Source organism: Crocodylus siamensis, chromosome 1 (genome assembly GCF_052110815.1).
Source record: "Crocodylus siamensis isolate JL-2025a chromosome 1, ASM5211081v1, whole genome shotgun sequence".
NCBI lineage: Eukaryota > Metazoa > Chordata > Crocodylia > Crocodylidae > Crocodylus > Crocodylus siamensis.
This window is the reverse complement of record NC_143395.1, coordinates 206099828-206116308: the sequence shown is the minus strand read 5'-3', so window position 1 is coordinate 206116308 and position 16481 is coordinate 206099828. Positions and strand designations below refer to the sequence as shown.

The window sequence follows — 16481 nt, the reverse complement described above, 5'->3', positions numbered from 1 at the left end:
AAGTTGTTTTCCTGCCCCCAAATACCACCTCCATCATACAGCCAATGTCATTGCTGCCTTTAAGGCTTATTACATAAGGAAAACATTTGTCCAGGCAGTCAGGGCTACAGAAGAAGAGGGTGCTCTGATCCTAAAATAATTTTGGAAGGGCTATAATATCCACAAGGCAATATATATCATTTCAAGTGCCTGGGATGAAGTTGACTCCAAAACAATGAATGGTGCCTGGCAAAAGCTTTGAGCAGACTGTGTCCAGGATTCCCAAGAGGTTGAGGAACCAGTGGTGACAATTTAGGAGAATATCATTGAGCTTGGAAGGAAAATTGGATTTGAATAACTTGAACCTGAGGACATTCAGGAGTTGATCGATTTCAACAGGGAGGGTCCTCACTCAAACAGAGCAGCAGAGAAGCCATGAAGAGGAAGAAGATACTGAGGAAGATGTTCAACCAGCAAGCACCTTAACCAGCAAAGGCATGGCTTAAGGTTTCAAACATCTTGAAGATTTTCTTTCCTGCTTTGATAAGAATGACCCTGACATGCAGCACAGTTCTGCATTTGCAAGAGGGGTTAACAGTGAAGTCAATTGTTACAGGCTGCTTTAGGAAAGCAGGAAGCTGAATGTGCAATTATCAATGGATTCCTTCTTCAGGAAGTGTACGACTCCTGCTTCAACCCCTGCAGCCAGACCTCAAAAAAATCCTCAGCCAAGCACTTCAAAATCCCCTGAAACTGACACTAACCCTGACAGCTCTGATTTTGAGTGCTGAAGGAAGCCAAAAGAGCAAAAAGTGAAAGTGCATCTGTGCATACAGTTCATTACTTTATTTTGTAATTTTATACATCATTTCAAAGTTCAAAGCATTAAATAAAGTATTTATATACATTTAGATGTCTGAATTGATTTTATAGTACTAGTGGGGGATTTCAGTGATTTTATAGTATTGGTGGGGAGCTTCAGGAACAAATTATCTCCATTTAGATTCATTCCTGTGGGAAAATTGGTTTCACTTAATGCTGTTTTGCTTAGCACTCGGTTTTTCCAGAACCAATTAAGAGTGCTAAGTGGGGGTTGTGTGTAGTCCCTAACCTGTTCTTTCACCACTGAAGGCTGCTCACCTTTTCCTCTAACTGTGCCGCCAGGTGCAGTGGTCTGGGAGCAGACCTTGCTTGTGAAAACTAAGATAAAAAAGGCACTTCAGCCTTTCCCTCATCACCTGCAACTAAGTTGCCTCCCCCTTTCAGTAAGGGACCCTGACCTTCCTCTTGTTGCTAACATACTTGTAGAAACATTTCTTGTTAACCTTTGTGTCCCTTGCTAGCTGCATCTCCAATTGCACTTTGGCCTTCCTGACTTTATCTCTGCATGCCCCAGCAATACTTTCATATTTCTAGTTGTTTGTCCAAGTTTCTACTTCTTGTAAATTCCTTTTTGTGTTTAAACTCACTGAAGAGTTCTCTACTAAGACAAGCTGGTCACTTGCCACAATTACTATTTTTCCTGCACATTGGGATGGCTTGTTCCTGCACCCTCAGTAAGGTTTCTTTAAAATATAACCAGCTGTCCTTGACTCCTTTCCCCATCAGACTGGCCTCCCATGGGATCCTGCCCATCAGTGCCCTGAAGCAGTCAAAGTATGTTTTCCTGAAGTCCAGGGTCCATAGTCTGCTGCTCTCCTTTCTTCCTTTTGTCAGGATTGTGAACTCAATCATCTTATGGTCACTGCTCCCCAACTTGCCATCCACTTCTCATCCCCCACCAACTCTTCCTTGTTTGTGAGCTGTAGGCCAAGAAGAGCACAGCCCCTAGTTGGTCTCTCCACCAGTTAAACCAAGAAGTTGTCTCCAACACTCTCCAAAACCTTCCTGGATAGCTTCTGCACTGCTGTATTGCCCTCCCAGGAGATGTTAGAGTGATTGAAGTCCCCCATGAGAACCAAAGCCTGTGATCTGGAAACTTCTGCTAGATGTCCGAAGAAAACCTCATCTACCTCATCCTCCTGGTCTGGGGGTCTATAACAGACACCCATCATAACATCACCCTTGTTGCTGTCCCCTCTAACGTTAACCCAGAGACTTTCAACAGCAACTCCTCCTCCTCTTCTCCCCTGCCTGTCCTCCCTGAATAGTTTGTACCCATCCATAACAGTGCTCCAGTCATGTGAGCTATCCCACCAAGTGTCTGCTATTCTAATCACATCATCCTTCATTGACTGTGTGAGGACTTCCAATTTTTCCTGTTTGTTTCCCAGGCTCTATGCATTTGTGTACAGGCACCTGAGGTGACTAAATGATTGCCCTACTTTCTCAGGAAGAATGAGACGTCCCCAGTTGCGCCTCCTGCTTGTGTTTCCTCCAGGTCCCTTGCTTCTCTGCTTCCCTCAAGGCTTTGTTCTCCAACCTCCAATGAACCTAGTTCAAAGCCCTTCTCACTAGGTTCAGGAGCCTGTCTGTGAGTAAGTTCTTTCCTCCATTTGTCAGGTGTATCCTGTCTCTTCCCAGCAATTCTTCTTAGAATAACATCCCATGTTCAAAGAAACTGAATCCCTGCTGGCAACACCACCTGTGAGCCATACATCGATCTGGACGATGTGTCCACTCCTGCCATGGCCCTTCCCCTTGACCAGAATAAGAACATGACCCATGTCTCTTCACCCTTGCACTCAGAGCCCTGTAGTCTCTCTTCATCTGCTCAGGGTCACCCCTGGCAGTATCATTGGTGCCCACATGGATAAGCAGCATGGGGTAGAAGTCAGGGGGTCAGATGAATCTCAGTAATCCTTCTGTGAGAACTTGGATCCAAGGTCCAGGCAAGCAGCAGGCTTCCCAGGACAACAGGTCAGGCTGGAAGATAGATCTCTCCATCCCTCACAGAAGGGAGTCTCCAACCACCACCACCCATCGCTTCCTCTTTGTGGTCGCCATCCTCCCTACCTTGGGGTTTCCTGGCCTGGCCTCTTCCACCAATGGATTGCACTCCTCTTCCTCTGTTGCTAGCACTCCATATCTGTTCTCCAGGCAAACCACTGCACATGGGGATGGCTACTTCTTGCTGCCAGAAGATACAAGCTTCCTGCTTCCACCTTCCTGGGAGTCCATGCCTTCTTCCTTGTCTAGCACCACCTCTGGCAGTCCTTCCTCCACAGTCCTGGAGGTTTCCTCCTGCATGGAATCAATGAAGTCCTCATGATGGAGGATACTTCAGAGCCTTGCTACCTCCTCCTGTAGCTCTCTTGCCTTTTCCATGGGGGACACCACTAAAAGGCACCATTCAAATTGCAGGCACTCCCCCACCTGGCTAACACTGGAAGGAATCTGCAAGCTGCAGTCTGCACAGCACCAAACCAGGACCTGGGTGGAAGCCTCAACAGTGTGTGGTCCTGCCTGGACAGACACCTCACAGGTGGAAACAGAGGAAGTGCTGGAAGTGGCAGTGGCTCTAGGATTTCAGTGTCCTCCAGTCATGTCTCTGGGTTTTTTAATATGTTGCCTCTCACTTCTTGCCTCTGTTTCCAAGCAGACCTTCCCTAGCAAACTCCTCTGTAGCTGGCCTGTTTGCTGTCCCTTGATCTGAAGGGTTCCCTTTTCTCTGTAACCTCTTTCCTCCCAGCAAGCTTACAATGAAGGAATCAGAGAGAGAGTTTCCAAGCAAACTCCCTAGCAAGCTCTCCCTTACTCTGGAATCTAGTTAAACAAGGGACTTACGTCTTCGTCTAACAGCTGCCTTTTAGCTGCTAAAATAAAAAACTTTGTAGGTTAGTCAGTCCTAATTACATATTTAAAAAATAATTTTACCTTTCAGGCTCCCCTTTAAAGAGGTGGGTTTTCATAGATTTCATAGACATTAGGGCTGGAAGGGACCTCAGAAGATCATTGAGTCCAGGCCCCCCGCCCGAAGGGCAGGAAGTCAGATAGGGTCATAGGATCCCAGCAAGATAAGCTTCCAATTTGCTCTTGAAGGTGTTCAATGTAGGTGCTTGAACCTCCTCAAATGGCAGCCTGTTCGAGACTTTGGGGGCTCAGACAGTGAAGAAATTCTTCCTTATGTCCAGCCTGAAACGGTCTTGTAGTAGTTTATGACCATTCAACCTCGTCATCCCTTGGGCAGCTCTGGTGAACAAACGTTCCCCCAGATCCTGGTGGTCACCCCAATAAACTTATAGTTGGCCATCAGATCACCCCTAAGCCTGCACTTTTCCAGGCTAAAGAGCCCCATGTCTCTCAGCCTGTCATCGTAAGGTCTTCTTTCCTGACCTCTGATCATGCGTGTGGCTCTTCTCTGGACTCTCTCAAGCTTCTCCACATCCTTTTTGAATTGTGGAGCCCAAAACTGGATGCAATACTCCAGCTGCGGCCTCACCAAGGCTGAGTACAAGGGGAGAATGACGCCCCAGAATTTGCTTGAGAAGCATCTATGGATGCAAGCCAGTGTTTTGGTCACTTTAGTAGCTGCAGCATTGCATTGCAGGCTCATGTTCATCTTGTGGTCAATGATGACCCCCAAGTCTCTTTCTTCCGTAGCGCTAGCCAGCATGGCAGTGCTGAGCCTATAAGAATGCTACAGGTTTTTCTTCCCAAGGTGGAGAACCTTGCATTTTTTGGTGTTAAACACCATCAGGTTCTCGTCCGCCCATTTGGTGAGCTTGTCCAGGTCAGCCTGGATCACCCACCTATCTTCTGCCATGGATGCTTTGCCCCAAAGTTTGGTGTAATCAGCGAACTTGGCCAGTCCACTCCTGACTCCAATGTCCACATCATTAATGAAGATGTTAAACAATATGGGTCCAAGGACAGAGCCTTGGGAGACCCCAGTGGTCACAGGACACCGTGATGAGTGACTACCATCAATTACTACCCTCTGCGTCCAACCAAGGAGCCAATTTCCCAGCCAGTGGATCATGGTGGACCCAAGGCCACAATTGGCCAGTTTCGCCAAGAGGTGATCATGGGATACCAGATGGAAGGCTTTTTTGAAGTCAAGATATATGACATCAATCTCTTCTCCTTTGTCCAGGTGATAGGTCACCTGGTCATAGAACGAAATGAGCTTGGGAGGAGGCCGCTGCCTGGTGCCGGGCCCGGTCAAGCCCCCGCCCAGGCCCCTACTTGGCCCAGCCCCCCAGGGAGCCCCGTGACCGGAGCCGCGCGAACAGGCTGCATAAACAGGCACTTGAGTTAGCGCGGAGTTCACACAGGGGAGGGCGTGGGAGGGCACGAGACCCTGCCTGAGACCTCCCCCAGCCATAGCCAGCCCCAGCCGTAGCCAGCCTACCAGAGGCATGACACGGATGGGCACGCGCTGCACCCCGAGGGTGCCCTCGAGCTCTGCGGCCCCTCCACTGGGCACCTCAGAGACGGCCACCCAGACGGAGCCCATGGTTCCGGGCTCCACGCAGACGGAGCCCCTGGCTCTTGGCTGCGGGGGCTGCCTGTCCCTTTTTCAGGCTCTGGAGCCCAGGAGCATGGCCCCCTCCCCTTGCGGGGTCTGCTCCCTACTGGGGTCTCTGGCGCGCCAGCTGGAGGAGCTCCAGGCCACAGTCCAGAGACTGCGTGCCATCAGGGACTGTGAGCAGGAGATAGACTCCTACTGCCAGGCCCTTCTCCCCCGGAAGCCACAGGGGAGAGCTCCGTCTCCCTCCGTGATTAAGGAGGACTCTGGGACCTCCCGCTCTGCCCAGTCAGGGGCATGGACCAAGGTGGTCAAGGGCCCCAAGGCCCGCCGCACCAAGGCCACTGCCCCGCCGGAGCTTAGCAACAGGTTCGCACCTCTTGCAGCACCAGCAGAGCCCACGCAGTTGCCAGCTCCCCCAGGCAACCCAGGCTCGACCGCAGCTACTGGCCCCGCTCTCCCCAAGACAAAGCGTAAGGTGTTTGTTGTGGGAGACTCCATCCTGCGGGGCACTGAGGGGGCAATCTGCCGCCCCGACCCCTTAGCCCGGGAAGTCTGCTGCTTCCCGGGGGCCCGCATCCAAGACATTGCGGAGAGGATCCCGCAGCTCCTCCGGCCCACAGACCACTACCCCATGCTCCTTATTCATGTGGGCACCAATGACACGGCTCGGAGCACCCCCAGCCAGGTCATGAGTCGCTACAGGGAGTTGGGAGCAGGGCTTAGGGATCTGGGAGCTCAGGTGGTGTTTTCCTCGATCCTCCCAGTCTCGGGCTATGGGCTGAGGAGGGAGAGGAGGATCCACGCGGTGAACCAAAGACTGCGGTGCTGGTGTTATTCAGGAAGGCTTTGGCTTCCATGACCACAGCCCGCTCTTTGGAGAGAGAGGCAGCGAGCTGCTGGGAAGAGATGGCCTCCACCTCTCTCCCCTGGGGAGGAGGCTCTTCTCAGCCAGGCTGGCTGACCTGCTCCACCGGGCTTTAAACTAAGCCCGCTGGGGGATGGGGGGACTACTGCCCCTGCTGGCCCGCTGAACGGCCCTTGCAAAGCCAGCGGACCAAGGCACTTAAGGGGGCACTTAAGGGAGCTCACCCCTGCCCCAGCCCTGGCACAATCTGTGGGCAAGGCAAGAGCCCCCAAGGGCACACTTGCCTGCCTGTACACTAATGCCAGGAGCCTGGGCAACAAGCAGGACGAGCTCGTCCTCCTGCTCAGTGCAAAGAAATATGATGTCATTGGGATAATGGAGACCTGGTGGGACTCCACCCATGACTGGACCACGGGTATAGAGGGCTATACCCTGTACAGGAGGGATCGTGTTGACAAAAGGGGCGGGGGTGTAGCTCTCTATGTGAAGGAAAACTACATGTCCCTGCAAGCTGATGTTGGCGACCGGCATGGACAGCTAGAGACCCTCTGGGTAAAAATTCGTGGGGAATTCGGCACAGGGGACACAACGGTGGGAGTCTACTACAGACCTCCCACTCAAAGTCCCGAGCTTGACCAGGAGTTTGCCCGGGAACTGACTGAGGCCGCTTGCTCCAGGACCTTGGTTGTCATGGGTGACTTCAATTACCCGGACATCTCGTGGGAAGATCACTCAGCTAAATCTGAGCGGGCGCAAAGCTTTCTCTCGTGCGTGGATGACCTCTACCTGACCCAAGAGGTCTATGGGCCAACGAGAGGCAAAGCGCTGCTTGACCTGGTACTGGCTACGGGGGATGACCTAATCGGCGACCTAGTGATCGATGGGAAGTTGGGTGACAGCGACCACGAGCTGATCACCTTCACCATCCGCCGTAAAGCTGGCAAGTCAGTCAGCAACACAGAAGTCCTTGACTTCAGAAAAGCCGACTTTGACAAGCTCAAGAGGCTAGTCGGTCAGGCCCTCAGGGACCATGACCCCAGGGAGATGGGAGTTCAAGAAGAGTGGTTGCTTCTCAAGGAAGCGATCCTCAGTGCACAAGCTAAATCTATTTCAACACGGAGGAAAGGCAGCAAGAAGGCGCAGCAGCCCCCCTGGCTCTCCAGAGACCTAGCCGACCTACTGTGGCTAAAAAGGAAAGCCTACAAAGGATGGAGGACGGGATTCACCTCCAAGGAGGATTACTCCGCGCTGGTCCGGTCCTGCAGGGACCAAACCAGGAAAGCCAAGGCTGCAACTGAACTCCAACTAGCTTCAGGCATCAAGGACAACAAAAAGTCCTTTTTCAGGTATGTGGGGAGCCGGAGGAAAAGCAAGGGCAACGTTGGACCCCTGCTAAACCAGATGGGGCAACTGACGGCCAGGAAAAAGCCAACCTATTAAATAGGTACTTTGCGTCAGTCTTTCATCAGTCACATGGGATGCCCATGCCTGCTATGGGACAGGAAAATCTGGGTGAGGGGGATCCCCTACCCTCCATCAATGCTGACCTCGTGAAGGAACACCTTGAGAAGCTGGATACCTTCAAGTCAGCTGGCCCTGACAACCTGCAACCCAGGGTACTCAAGGAGCTGGCGAGCGTCATAGCCCAGCCCCTGGCATGGATCGTTGAAAACTCCTGGCGCTCTGGTGTAGTGCCCGAAGACTGGAAGAAGGCCAATGTGGTGCCGATCTTCAAGAAAGGGAGGAGAGTGGATCTGGCTAAATACAGGCCCATTAGCCTGACTTCTATCCTGGGGAAGATCTTAGAAAAGTTTATTAAGGAGGCCATCCTTGAGGGACTGGCCCAGGCTAACATTCTAAGGGACAGCCAGCACGGGTTTGATGCAGGTAGGTCTTGTTTGACCAATCTCATTTCCTTCTATGACCAGGTGACCTATCACCTGGACAAGGGAGAAGAGATTGATGTCATATATCTTGACTTCAAAAAAGCTTTTGATCTGGTATCCCATGATCACCTCTTGGCCAAACTGCCCAGTTGTGGCCTTGGCTCCACCACGATCCGCTGGCTGGGAAATTGGCTTCGTGGTCGGACCCAGAAGGTTGTGATTGATGGCAGTCACTCATCATGGTGCCCTGTAACCAGTGGGGTCCCTCAAGGCTCTGTCCTGGGACCCATCCTGTTCAACATCTTCATTAATGATGTGGACATTGGAGTTAGGAGTGGACTGGCCAAGTTCGCCGATGACACCAAACTTTGGGGCAAAGCATCCATGCCAGAAGATAGGCGGGTGATCCAGGCTGACCTGGACAAGCTCAGCAAATGGGCAGATGAGAACCTCATGGTGTTATACACCGAAAAATGCAAGGTTCTCCACCTTGGGAGGAAAAACCTGCAGCACCCTTATAGGCTCGGCAGTGCTACGTTGGTTAGCACTACAGAAGAAAAAGACTTGGGGGTCATCATTGACCACAAGGTGAACATGAGCCTCCAATGCGATGCTGCGGCTAGTAAAGCGACCAAAATGCTGGCGTGCATCCATAGATGTTTCTCGAGTAAATCCCGGGACGTCATTCTCCCCTTGTACTCGGCCTTGGTGAGGCCGCAGCTGGAGTACTGCATCCAGTTTTGGGCTCCACAATTCAAAAAGGATGTGGAGAAGCTTGAGAGAGTCCAGAGGAGAGCCACACGCATGATCAGAGGTCAGGAAAACAGATCTTACGATGACAGGCTGAGAGCCATGGGACTCTTTAGCCTGGAAAAGCGCAGGCTTAGGGGTGATCTGATGGCCACCTATAAGTTTATCAGGGGTGACCACCAGATCTGGGGGAACGTTTGTTCACCAGAGCGCCCCATGGGATGACGAGGTCGAACGGTCACAAACTCCTGCAAGACCGTTTCAGGCTGGACATAAGGAAGAATTTCTTTACTGTCCGAGCCCCCAAGGTCTGGAACAGTCTGCCAGCGGAGGTGGTTCAAGCACCTACATTGAACACCTTCAAGAGTAAATTGGATGCTTATCTTGCTGGGATCCTATGACCCCAGCTGACTTCCTGCCCTTTGGGCAGGGGGCTGGACTCGATGATCTCCCGAGGTCCCTTCCAGCCCTAATGTCTATGAAATCTATGAAATCTATGAAACAAGACCTACCCACAACAAACCTATGCTGGCTATCCCTTAGGATGTTGGTGTCAGCCAGTCCATTAAGGATGGCCTCTTTAATAAACTTTTCTAAGATCTTCCCTGGGATAGAAGTCAGGTTAAAAATGGTCTCTTTGATAATCTTTTGTAAGACCTTCCCTGGGATACAGGTCAGGCTGATGGATCTGTAGTTTGCTGGATCCACTTTCCTCCCTTTCTTGAAGATAGGCACCACATTGGCCTTCTTCCAGTCTTCTGGCACTACACCAGAGCACCAGGAGTTTTCAAAGATCTGAGCCAGGGGCTAGGCTATGATGCTCACCAGCTCCTTGAGTACCCTGGGGCGTAGATTGTCAGGGCCAGCTGATTTGAAGGTATCCAGCTTCTCAAGGTGTTCCTTCACAAGGTCAGCTGTAATGAAGGGCAGGGGATCTCCCTCACCTGGACCTCCCTGTCCTGTAGTGGGCATGGGCGTCCCATAGGACTGATGAAAGACCGATGCAAAGTACCCATTTAATAGATTGGCTTTTTCCTGGGCATTAGTTGTCAGTTGTCCCGTCTGGTTTAGCAGGGGTCCAATGTTGCCCTTGATTTTCTTCCAGCTCCCCACATATCTGAAAAAGGACTTTTTATTGTCCTTGATGCTCAAAGCTAGTTGGAGTTCAGTTGCAGCCTTGGCTTTCCTCGTTTGCTCCCTGCAGGACCAGACCAGTGCAGAATAATCCTCCTTGGAGGCAAATCCCATCCTCCATCCTTTGTAGGCCTTTCTTTTTAGCCTCAGGAGGTCTGCTAGGCCCCTGGAGAACCAGGGGGGCTGCTGTGCCCTCTTGCTGCCTTTCCTCCGAGATGGAATAGACTTACCTTGTGCATCGAGGATCACTCCCTTGAGGTTCAACCACTCTTCTTGAACTCCCCTGTCCCTGGAGTCATGGTCCCTTAGGGCCTGACTGACAAGCCTCCTGAGCTTGTCAAAGTCGGCTTTCCTGAAGTCAAGGACTTCCATGTTGCTGACTGACTTGCCAGCTTTACGGCGGATGGTGAAAGTGATCAGCTCATGGTTTCTGTCACCCAGCTTCCCGGCAATCACTAGGTCACTGATTTGGTCATCCCCAGTAGCCAGTACCAGGTTGAGCAGTGCTTTGCCGCTTGTTGGCCCACAGACTTCTTGAGTCAGGCAGAGGTCATCCACGCACGAGAGGAAGCTTTGCAACCACTCGGATTTTGCTGAGTGATCCTCCCACAAGATGTCTGGGTAATTTAAGTCACCCATGACAACCATGGTCCTGGAGCATGTGGCCTCAGCCAGTTCCTGGGAGAACTCCTGGTCAAGCTCAGGACTTTGGGTGGGAGGTCTGTAGTAGACTCCCACCATTGTGTCCCCTGTGCTGTGTTCCCCACAGTCGTCCACCCCGGTCACCGACATCAGCTTGCAGGGACATGTAGCTTTCCTTAACATAGAGAGCTACACCCCCACCCCTTTTATCTACACGATTTCTTCTGTACAGGGTATAGCCATCTATACCCGAGGTCCAGTCATGGGTGGAGTCCCACCAGGTCTCCATTATCCCTATGACATCATAATTATTTGCACTAAGCAGGAGGATGAGCTCCTCCTGCTTATTCCCCATGCTCCTGGCATTTGTGTACAGGCAGGCAAGTGTCCCCTTGCCTTGCCTACAGATTGTACCAGGGCTGGGGCAAGGGTGGGCTCCCTTAAGTGCCTTGGCCTGCTGGCTTTGCAAGGGTTGCTCAATGGGCCAGCAGTGGTGGTAGCCCCCTCGTCCCCCAATGGACTTAGTTTAAAACCTGGTGGAGCAAGTTAGCCAGTCTGGCTGAGAAGAGCCTCCTCCCCAGTGGAGAGAGGTGGAAGCCATCTCCTCCCAGCTGCTCACTGCCTCTCTCGCCAAAGAGTGGGCTGTGGTCATGGAAGCCAAAGCCTTCCCAATCACACCAGCACCGCAGTCTTTGGTTGACTATGTGGATCCTCCTCTCCCTCCTCAGCCCATAGCCCAAGACTGGGAGGATCAATGAGAACACCACCTGTGCCTCCAGACCCTTTAGTCCTGCTCCCAAATCCCTATAGCACTTCATGACCTGTCTGAGAGCATTCCGAGCCATGTCATTGGTGCCCACATGAATAAAGAGCATAGGATAGTGGTCTGTGGGCTGGAGGAGCTTTGGGATCTTCTCCACAATGTCCCAGATGCATGCCCCTGGGAAAAAGCAGACTCCTCAGGATGGAGCCTCCCACAACAAACACTTTGCGGTTTGTCTTGGGGAGAGCGGGGATGGTAGCTGCAGTTGAACCTGTATTGCCTGTGGGAGCTGGCAACTCAGCTGGCTCTGCTGGAGCAGCAAGAGGTGTGTACCTGTTGCTAAGCTCCGGTGGGGCCTTAGGGCCCTTGACCACCTTGGTCCATGCCCCTGACTGGACAGAGTGGGAGGTCCCAGAGTCCTCCTTTGTCCTGGAGGAAGACGGTGGTCTACCCTTAGGCTCCCGGGGTAGAAGGGCCTGGCAGTAGGAGTCAATCTGCTCACAGTCCCTGATGGCACACAGTCTCTGGACTGTGGCCTGGAGCTCCTCCAGCTGGCGCGCCAGAGATCCCAAAAGGGAGCAGACCCCACACAGGGAGATGGCCATACTCCCGGGCCCCACAGCCTGAAAAAGGGACAATCATTCCCTGCAGCCAAGAGCCAGGGGCTCCATCTGCATGGAGCCCAGAACCATGGGCTCCATCTGGGTGGTGGTCTCTGAGGTGCCCGAGGTGCCCAAGGGGGGACCATAGAGCCTGAGGGGACCCTTGGGGTACAGTGTGTGCCCATCCATGTCATGCCTCTGGTAGGCTGGCTATGGCTGGGACTATCTACCCTGGGGGGTTCACAGGCAGGGCCTCAGGCCCTCCTGCGCACCCTCCTGCGCGAACTCCGCACTAACTCACGCGCCAGCAGAAAAGCACACCTTTTTGTGCAGCTCCGGTTTCATGGCTCCCTGGGGGGCTAGGCAAAGTAGTTGGGAAGCAGGAGCGGAGGGAGCAGGGTGTGCGTGTACCCACCTTAACTCAGCAGCGAAGGCAGCAGCTGCAGAGGAGACAGCGGCCGGGGCAGCAACAGCTGATTTCCCCCTAAAGTAAGTGGGGCAGAGGGTACAGTGCAGCTGAGGCAGATCTGGACGGGAAGCCCTCCAGAGCCCTTTTAGCTCGCCCAGCAGGGAGCTGCACTCCCGAGCCGTGCATGGGCAGTGCACACGAACACTGCGCGCAAACAGGCATGCTATGCAAGGGCTGGCGTTTGGGTAAGGCGGGCAGACCTCCCACCCAAAGTCAAGAGCTTGACAAGGAGTTCGCCTGGGAACTGGCTGAGGCCGCATGCTCCAGGACCATGGTTGTCATGGGTGACTTCAATTACCTGGACATCTCGTCGGAGGATCACTCAGCAAAATCCAAGCGGTTACAAAGCTCCCTCTCATGTGTGGATGACCTCTGCCTGACTCAAGAAGTCTATGGGCCAACAAGAGGCAAAGCGCTGCTCGACCTGGTACTGTCTACTGGGGATGACCTAATCGGCGACCTAGTGACCGACGGGAAGCTGGGTGAGCTGATCACCTTCACCATCCGCTGTAAAGCTGGCAAGTCACTCAGCAACACAGGAAGCCGACTTCAGGAAAGCCAACTTTGACAAGCTCAGGAGGCTTGTCAGTCAGGCCGTAAGGGACCATGACCCCATGGAGAGGGGAGTTCAAGAAGAGTGGTTGCACTTCAAGGAAGCGATCCTCAATGCACAAGTTAAGTCTATTCCACCTCGGAGCAAAGGCAGCAAAAGGGCACAGCAGCCCCCCGGCTCCCCAGGGACCTAGCAGACCTCCTAAAGCTAAAAAGAAAAGCCTACAAAGGATGGGAGTCACCTCCAAGGAGGATTATTCTGCACTGGTCCGGTCCTGCAGGGAGCAAACCAGCAAAGCCAAGGCTGCAACTGAACTCCAACTAGCTTCGAGCATCAAGGACAATAACAAGTCCTTTTTCAGATATGTGGGGAGCCATAGGAAAAGCAAGAGCAACACTGGACCCCTGCTGAACTAGATGGGGCAACTGACAACTGACGCCCAGGAAAAAGCCAACCTATTAAATGGGTACTTTGCGTCGGTCTTTAATCAGTCCCATGGGACGCCCATGCCCGCAACAGGACAGGGAGGTCCAGGTGAGGGACATCCCCTGCCCCCCATCAACGCCAAGCTCATGAAGGAACACCTTGAGAAGCTGGATTCCTTCAAGTCAGCGGGCCCTGACGATCTACACCCCAGGGTACTCAAGGAGCTGGCAAGTGTCGTAGCCCAGCCTCTGGCACAGATCTTTGAAAACTCCTGGCGCTCTGGTGTAGTGCCCGAAGACTAGAAGAAGGCCAATCTGGTGCCAATCTTCAAGAAAAGGAGGAAAGTGGATCCGGCTAACTACAGACCCATCAGCTTGACTTCTATCACGGGGAAGACCTTTGAAAAGTTTATTAAAGAGGCCATCCTTAATGGACTGGCAGACACCAACATCCTGAGGGATAGCCAGCACAGGTTTGTTGCGGGTAGGTCTTGCTTGACCAATCATTTCCTTCTACCACCTGGTGACCTATCACCTAGACAAGGAAAAAGAGATTGATGTCATATACCTGGACTTCAAAAAAGCCTTTGATCTGGTATCCCATGATCACCTCTTGGTGAAACTGGCCAACTGTGGCCTTGGGTGCACCATAATCCACTGGCTGGGAAATTGGCTCTGTGGTAAGACCCAGAGGGTAGCAATTGACAGAAGTCACTCATCATGGTGTCCTGTGACCAGTGGGGTCCCCCAAGGCTCTGTCCTTGGACCCATACTGTTCAACATCTTCATTAATCATGTGGACATTGGAGTCAGAAGCGGACTGGCCAAGTTCGCCGATGACACCAAACTTTGGGGCAAAGCATCCATGCTAGAAGACAGGCAGGTGATCCAGGCTGACCTGGATAGGCTCAGCAAATGGGCGGATGAGAACCTGATAGTGTGTAACACTGAAAAATGCAAGGTTCTCCACCTTGGGAGGAAAAACTTGCAGTATCCTGGCTAGCACTATGGAAGAAAGAGACTTGGGGGTCATCATTGACCACAAGGTGAACATGAGCCTGCAATGCAATGCTGCGGCAAGTCAAGTGAGCAAAACACTGGCTTGCATCCATAGATACTTCTCAAGCAAATCCCGGGACATCATTCTCCACTTGTACTCGGCCTTGGTGAGGCCTCAGCTGAAGTACTGCGTCCAGTTTTGGGCTCCACAATTCAAAAAGGATGTGAAGAAGCTTGAGAGAATCCAGAGAAGAGCCACGCGCATGATCACAGGTCAGGAAAACAGACCTTATGACAGGCTGAGAGCCATGGGACTCGTTAGCCTGGAAAAGCGCAGTCTCAGGGGTGATCTGATGGCCACCTGTAAGTTTATCGGGGTGACCACCAGGATCTGGGGAAACGTTTGTTCACCAGAGCGCCCCAAGGAATGATGAGGTCGAATGGTCACAAACTCCTGCAAGACCGTTTCAGGCTGGATGCATAAGGAAGAATTTCTTTACTGTCCTAGCCCCCAAGGTCTGGAACAGTCTGCCAGTCAGAGGTGGCTCAAGCACCTACATTGAACACCTTCAAGAGTAAATTGGATGCTTATCTTGCTGAGATCCTATGACCCCAGCTGACTTCCTGCCCTTTGGGCAGGGGGCTGGACTCGATGATCTCCTGAGGTCCCTTCCAGCCCTAATGTCTATGAAATCTATGAAATCTATGTAGCGCAGCTGCCAGGGGCCCCGCCCAGGCACAGCTGCCTGCCATGGGCTCTTCTGAGGCTTTCACCCAGACAGAGCACATGGCCGGGTCAGTGGCCCCTTGCCCCCCTGTCTGTGGGGGGTGCTCAGTGGGATCCTGGGAGGGGGGCCTGGTGGTCCCCTTGCCTGCCTCTCCTGTGCACAACTTAGGGCCCTGGAGGAGCAGGTGAGGGAGCTTCAGGCTGAGGTGAGCAGGCTGAGGTGGATCAGGGATTCAGAGGATGAAATTGATGCCTATTTCTGTTCTCTGCAGGCCCGGTCACCCACTGTACAGCCCCCACAGGAGACGCACCCAACGCAGGAGTGGCAGAAGGTGTCCAAATCCAGAGCTGCTGGGCCTAGAGTGGTGGAAGCTCCCCAGGTTCACCTGGGAAACAGGTTTGATGCGCTGGCAGCTGTGACAGAGAAAGACACTCCCCACATGGTAAAGGATGGGCAGAGAGCAAACACCAGCAGGAAGAAACACCAGGTACTTTTCATCAGAGACTCCATCCTAGGAGGAGTGGAAGGTCCCATCTGTTGGCCTGATCCCATGATGCCGGAGCTCTGCTTCATGTCTGGGGCTCGGGTTAGAGACATCACGGAGAGGATCCCGGTCTACATCTGACTTGCAGATCAGTACCCCATGGTTGTCTTCCATGTGGGGACGAATGACACGGCCAGGGGCAACCCTGACAGCATTATGAAGGATTTCAAGGCTCTGGGGGACAAACTTAAGGAGATGGAGGCGCAGGTGGTATTCTCCTCTCTTCTTCCAGTAAGTAGGCGGACACGAGGCCTACATTAGCGAGGTCAACCAGTGCTTACGCAGTTGGTGCCACCAGGCTGGTCTTGGGTTCTTTAATAATGACCCATGCTTTTGGGCAGGGGGCTTGCTGGGGTGGGATGGGCTTCACCTCTCTCCTAAAGGCAAGCGTGTCTTCTCTTCCAGGTTGGCTGATCTTGTACGGTGAGCTTTAAACTAGCATCGCCAGGGGAGGGGGCCACAGGAAGATGAGGAGACACCACCCGAGCAAGACAGGTAAAAAATGCTAGGAGTGCCCAGGTAAGAAACAGGGGTCCAAACAGTCTCCCAAATTGGGGGGTGGCACACGCAGCTAGGCAGGGCCTTAAATGCCTTATATACCAATGCTCGTAGTATGGGGAATAAGCAGGAGGAACTTGCCCTCCGAATAGCCAGTTCAGACCCAGACATAATAGGGCTTACAGAAACTTGGTGGGATTCATCCCACAACTGGGCAGTTAGCATTAGGGG

General features: G+C 52.7%; 1 protein-coding gene across 1 annotated transcript in view; it reads left to right on the top strand.

Annotated features, from left to right (window-relative positions):
• Positions 1 to 16038, top strand: part of HAO2 (hydroxyacid oxidase 2) — a 54723-nt gene extending 38685 nt beyond the window's left edge. The window contains exon 8 of the mRNA XM_090053578.1: positions 15480 to 16038. Coding sequence (XP_089909704.1) covers positions 15480 to 15568 — 89 coding nt within the window. The 3' untranslated portion in view covers positions 15569 to 16038. The remainder of the gene's footprint in view (positions 1 to 15479) is intronic.
• Positions 16039 to 16481: the final 443 nt, after the last annotated feature.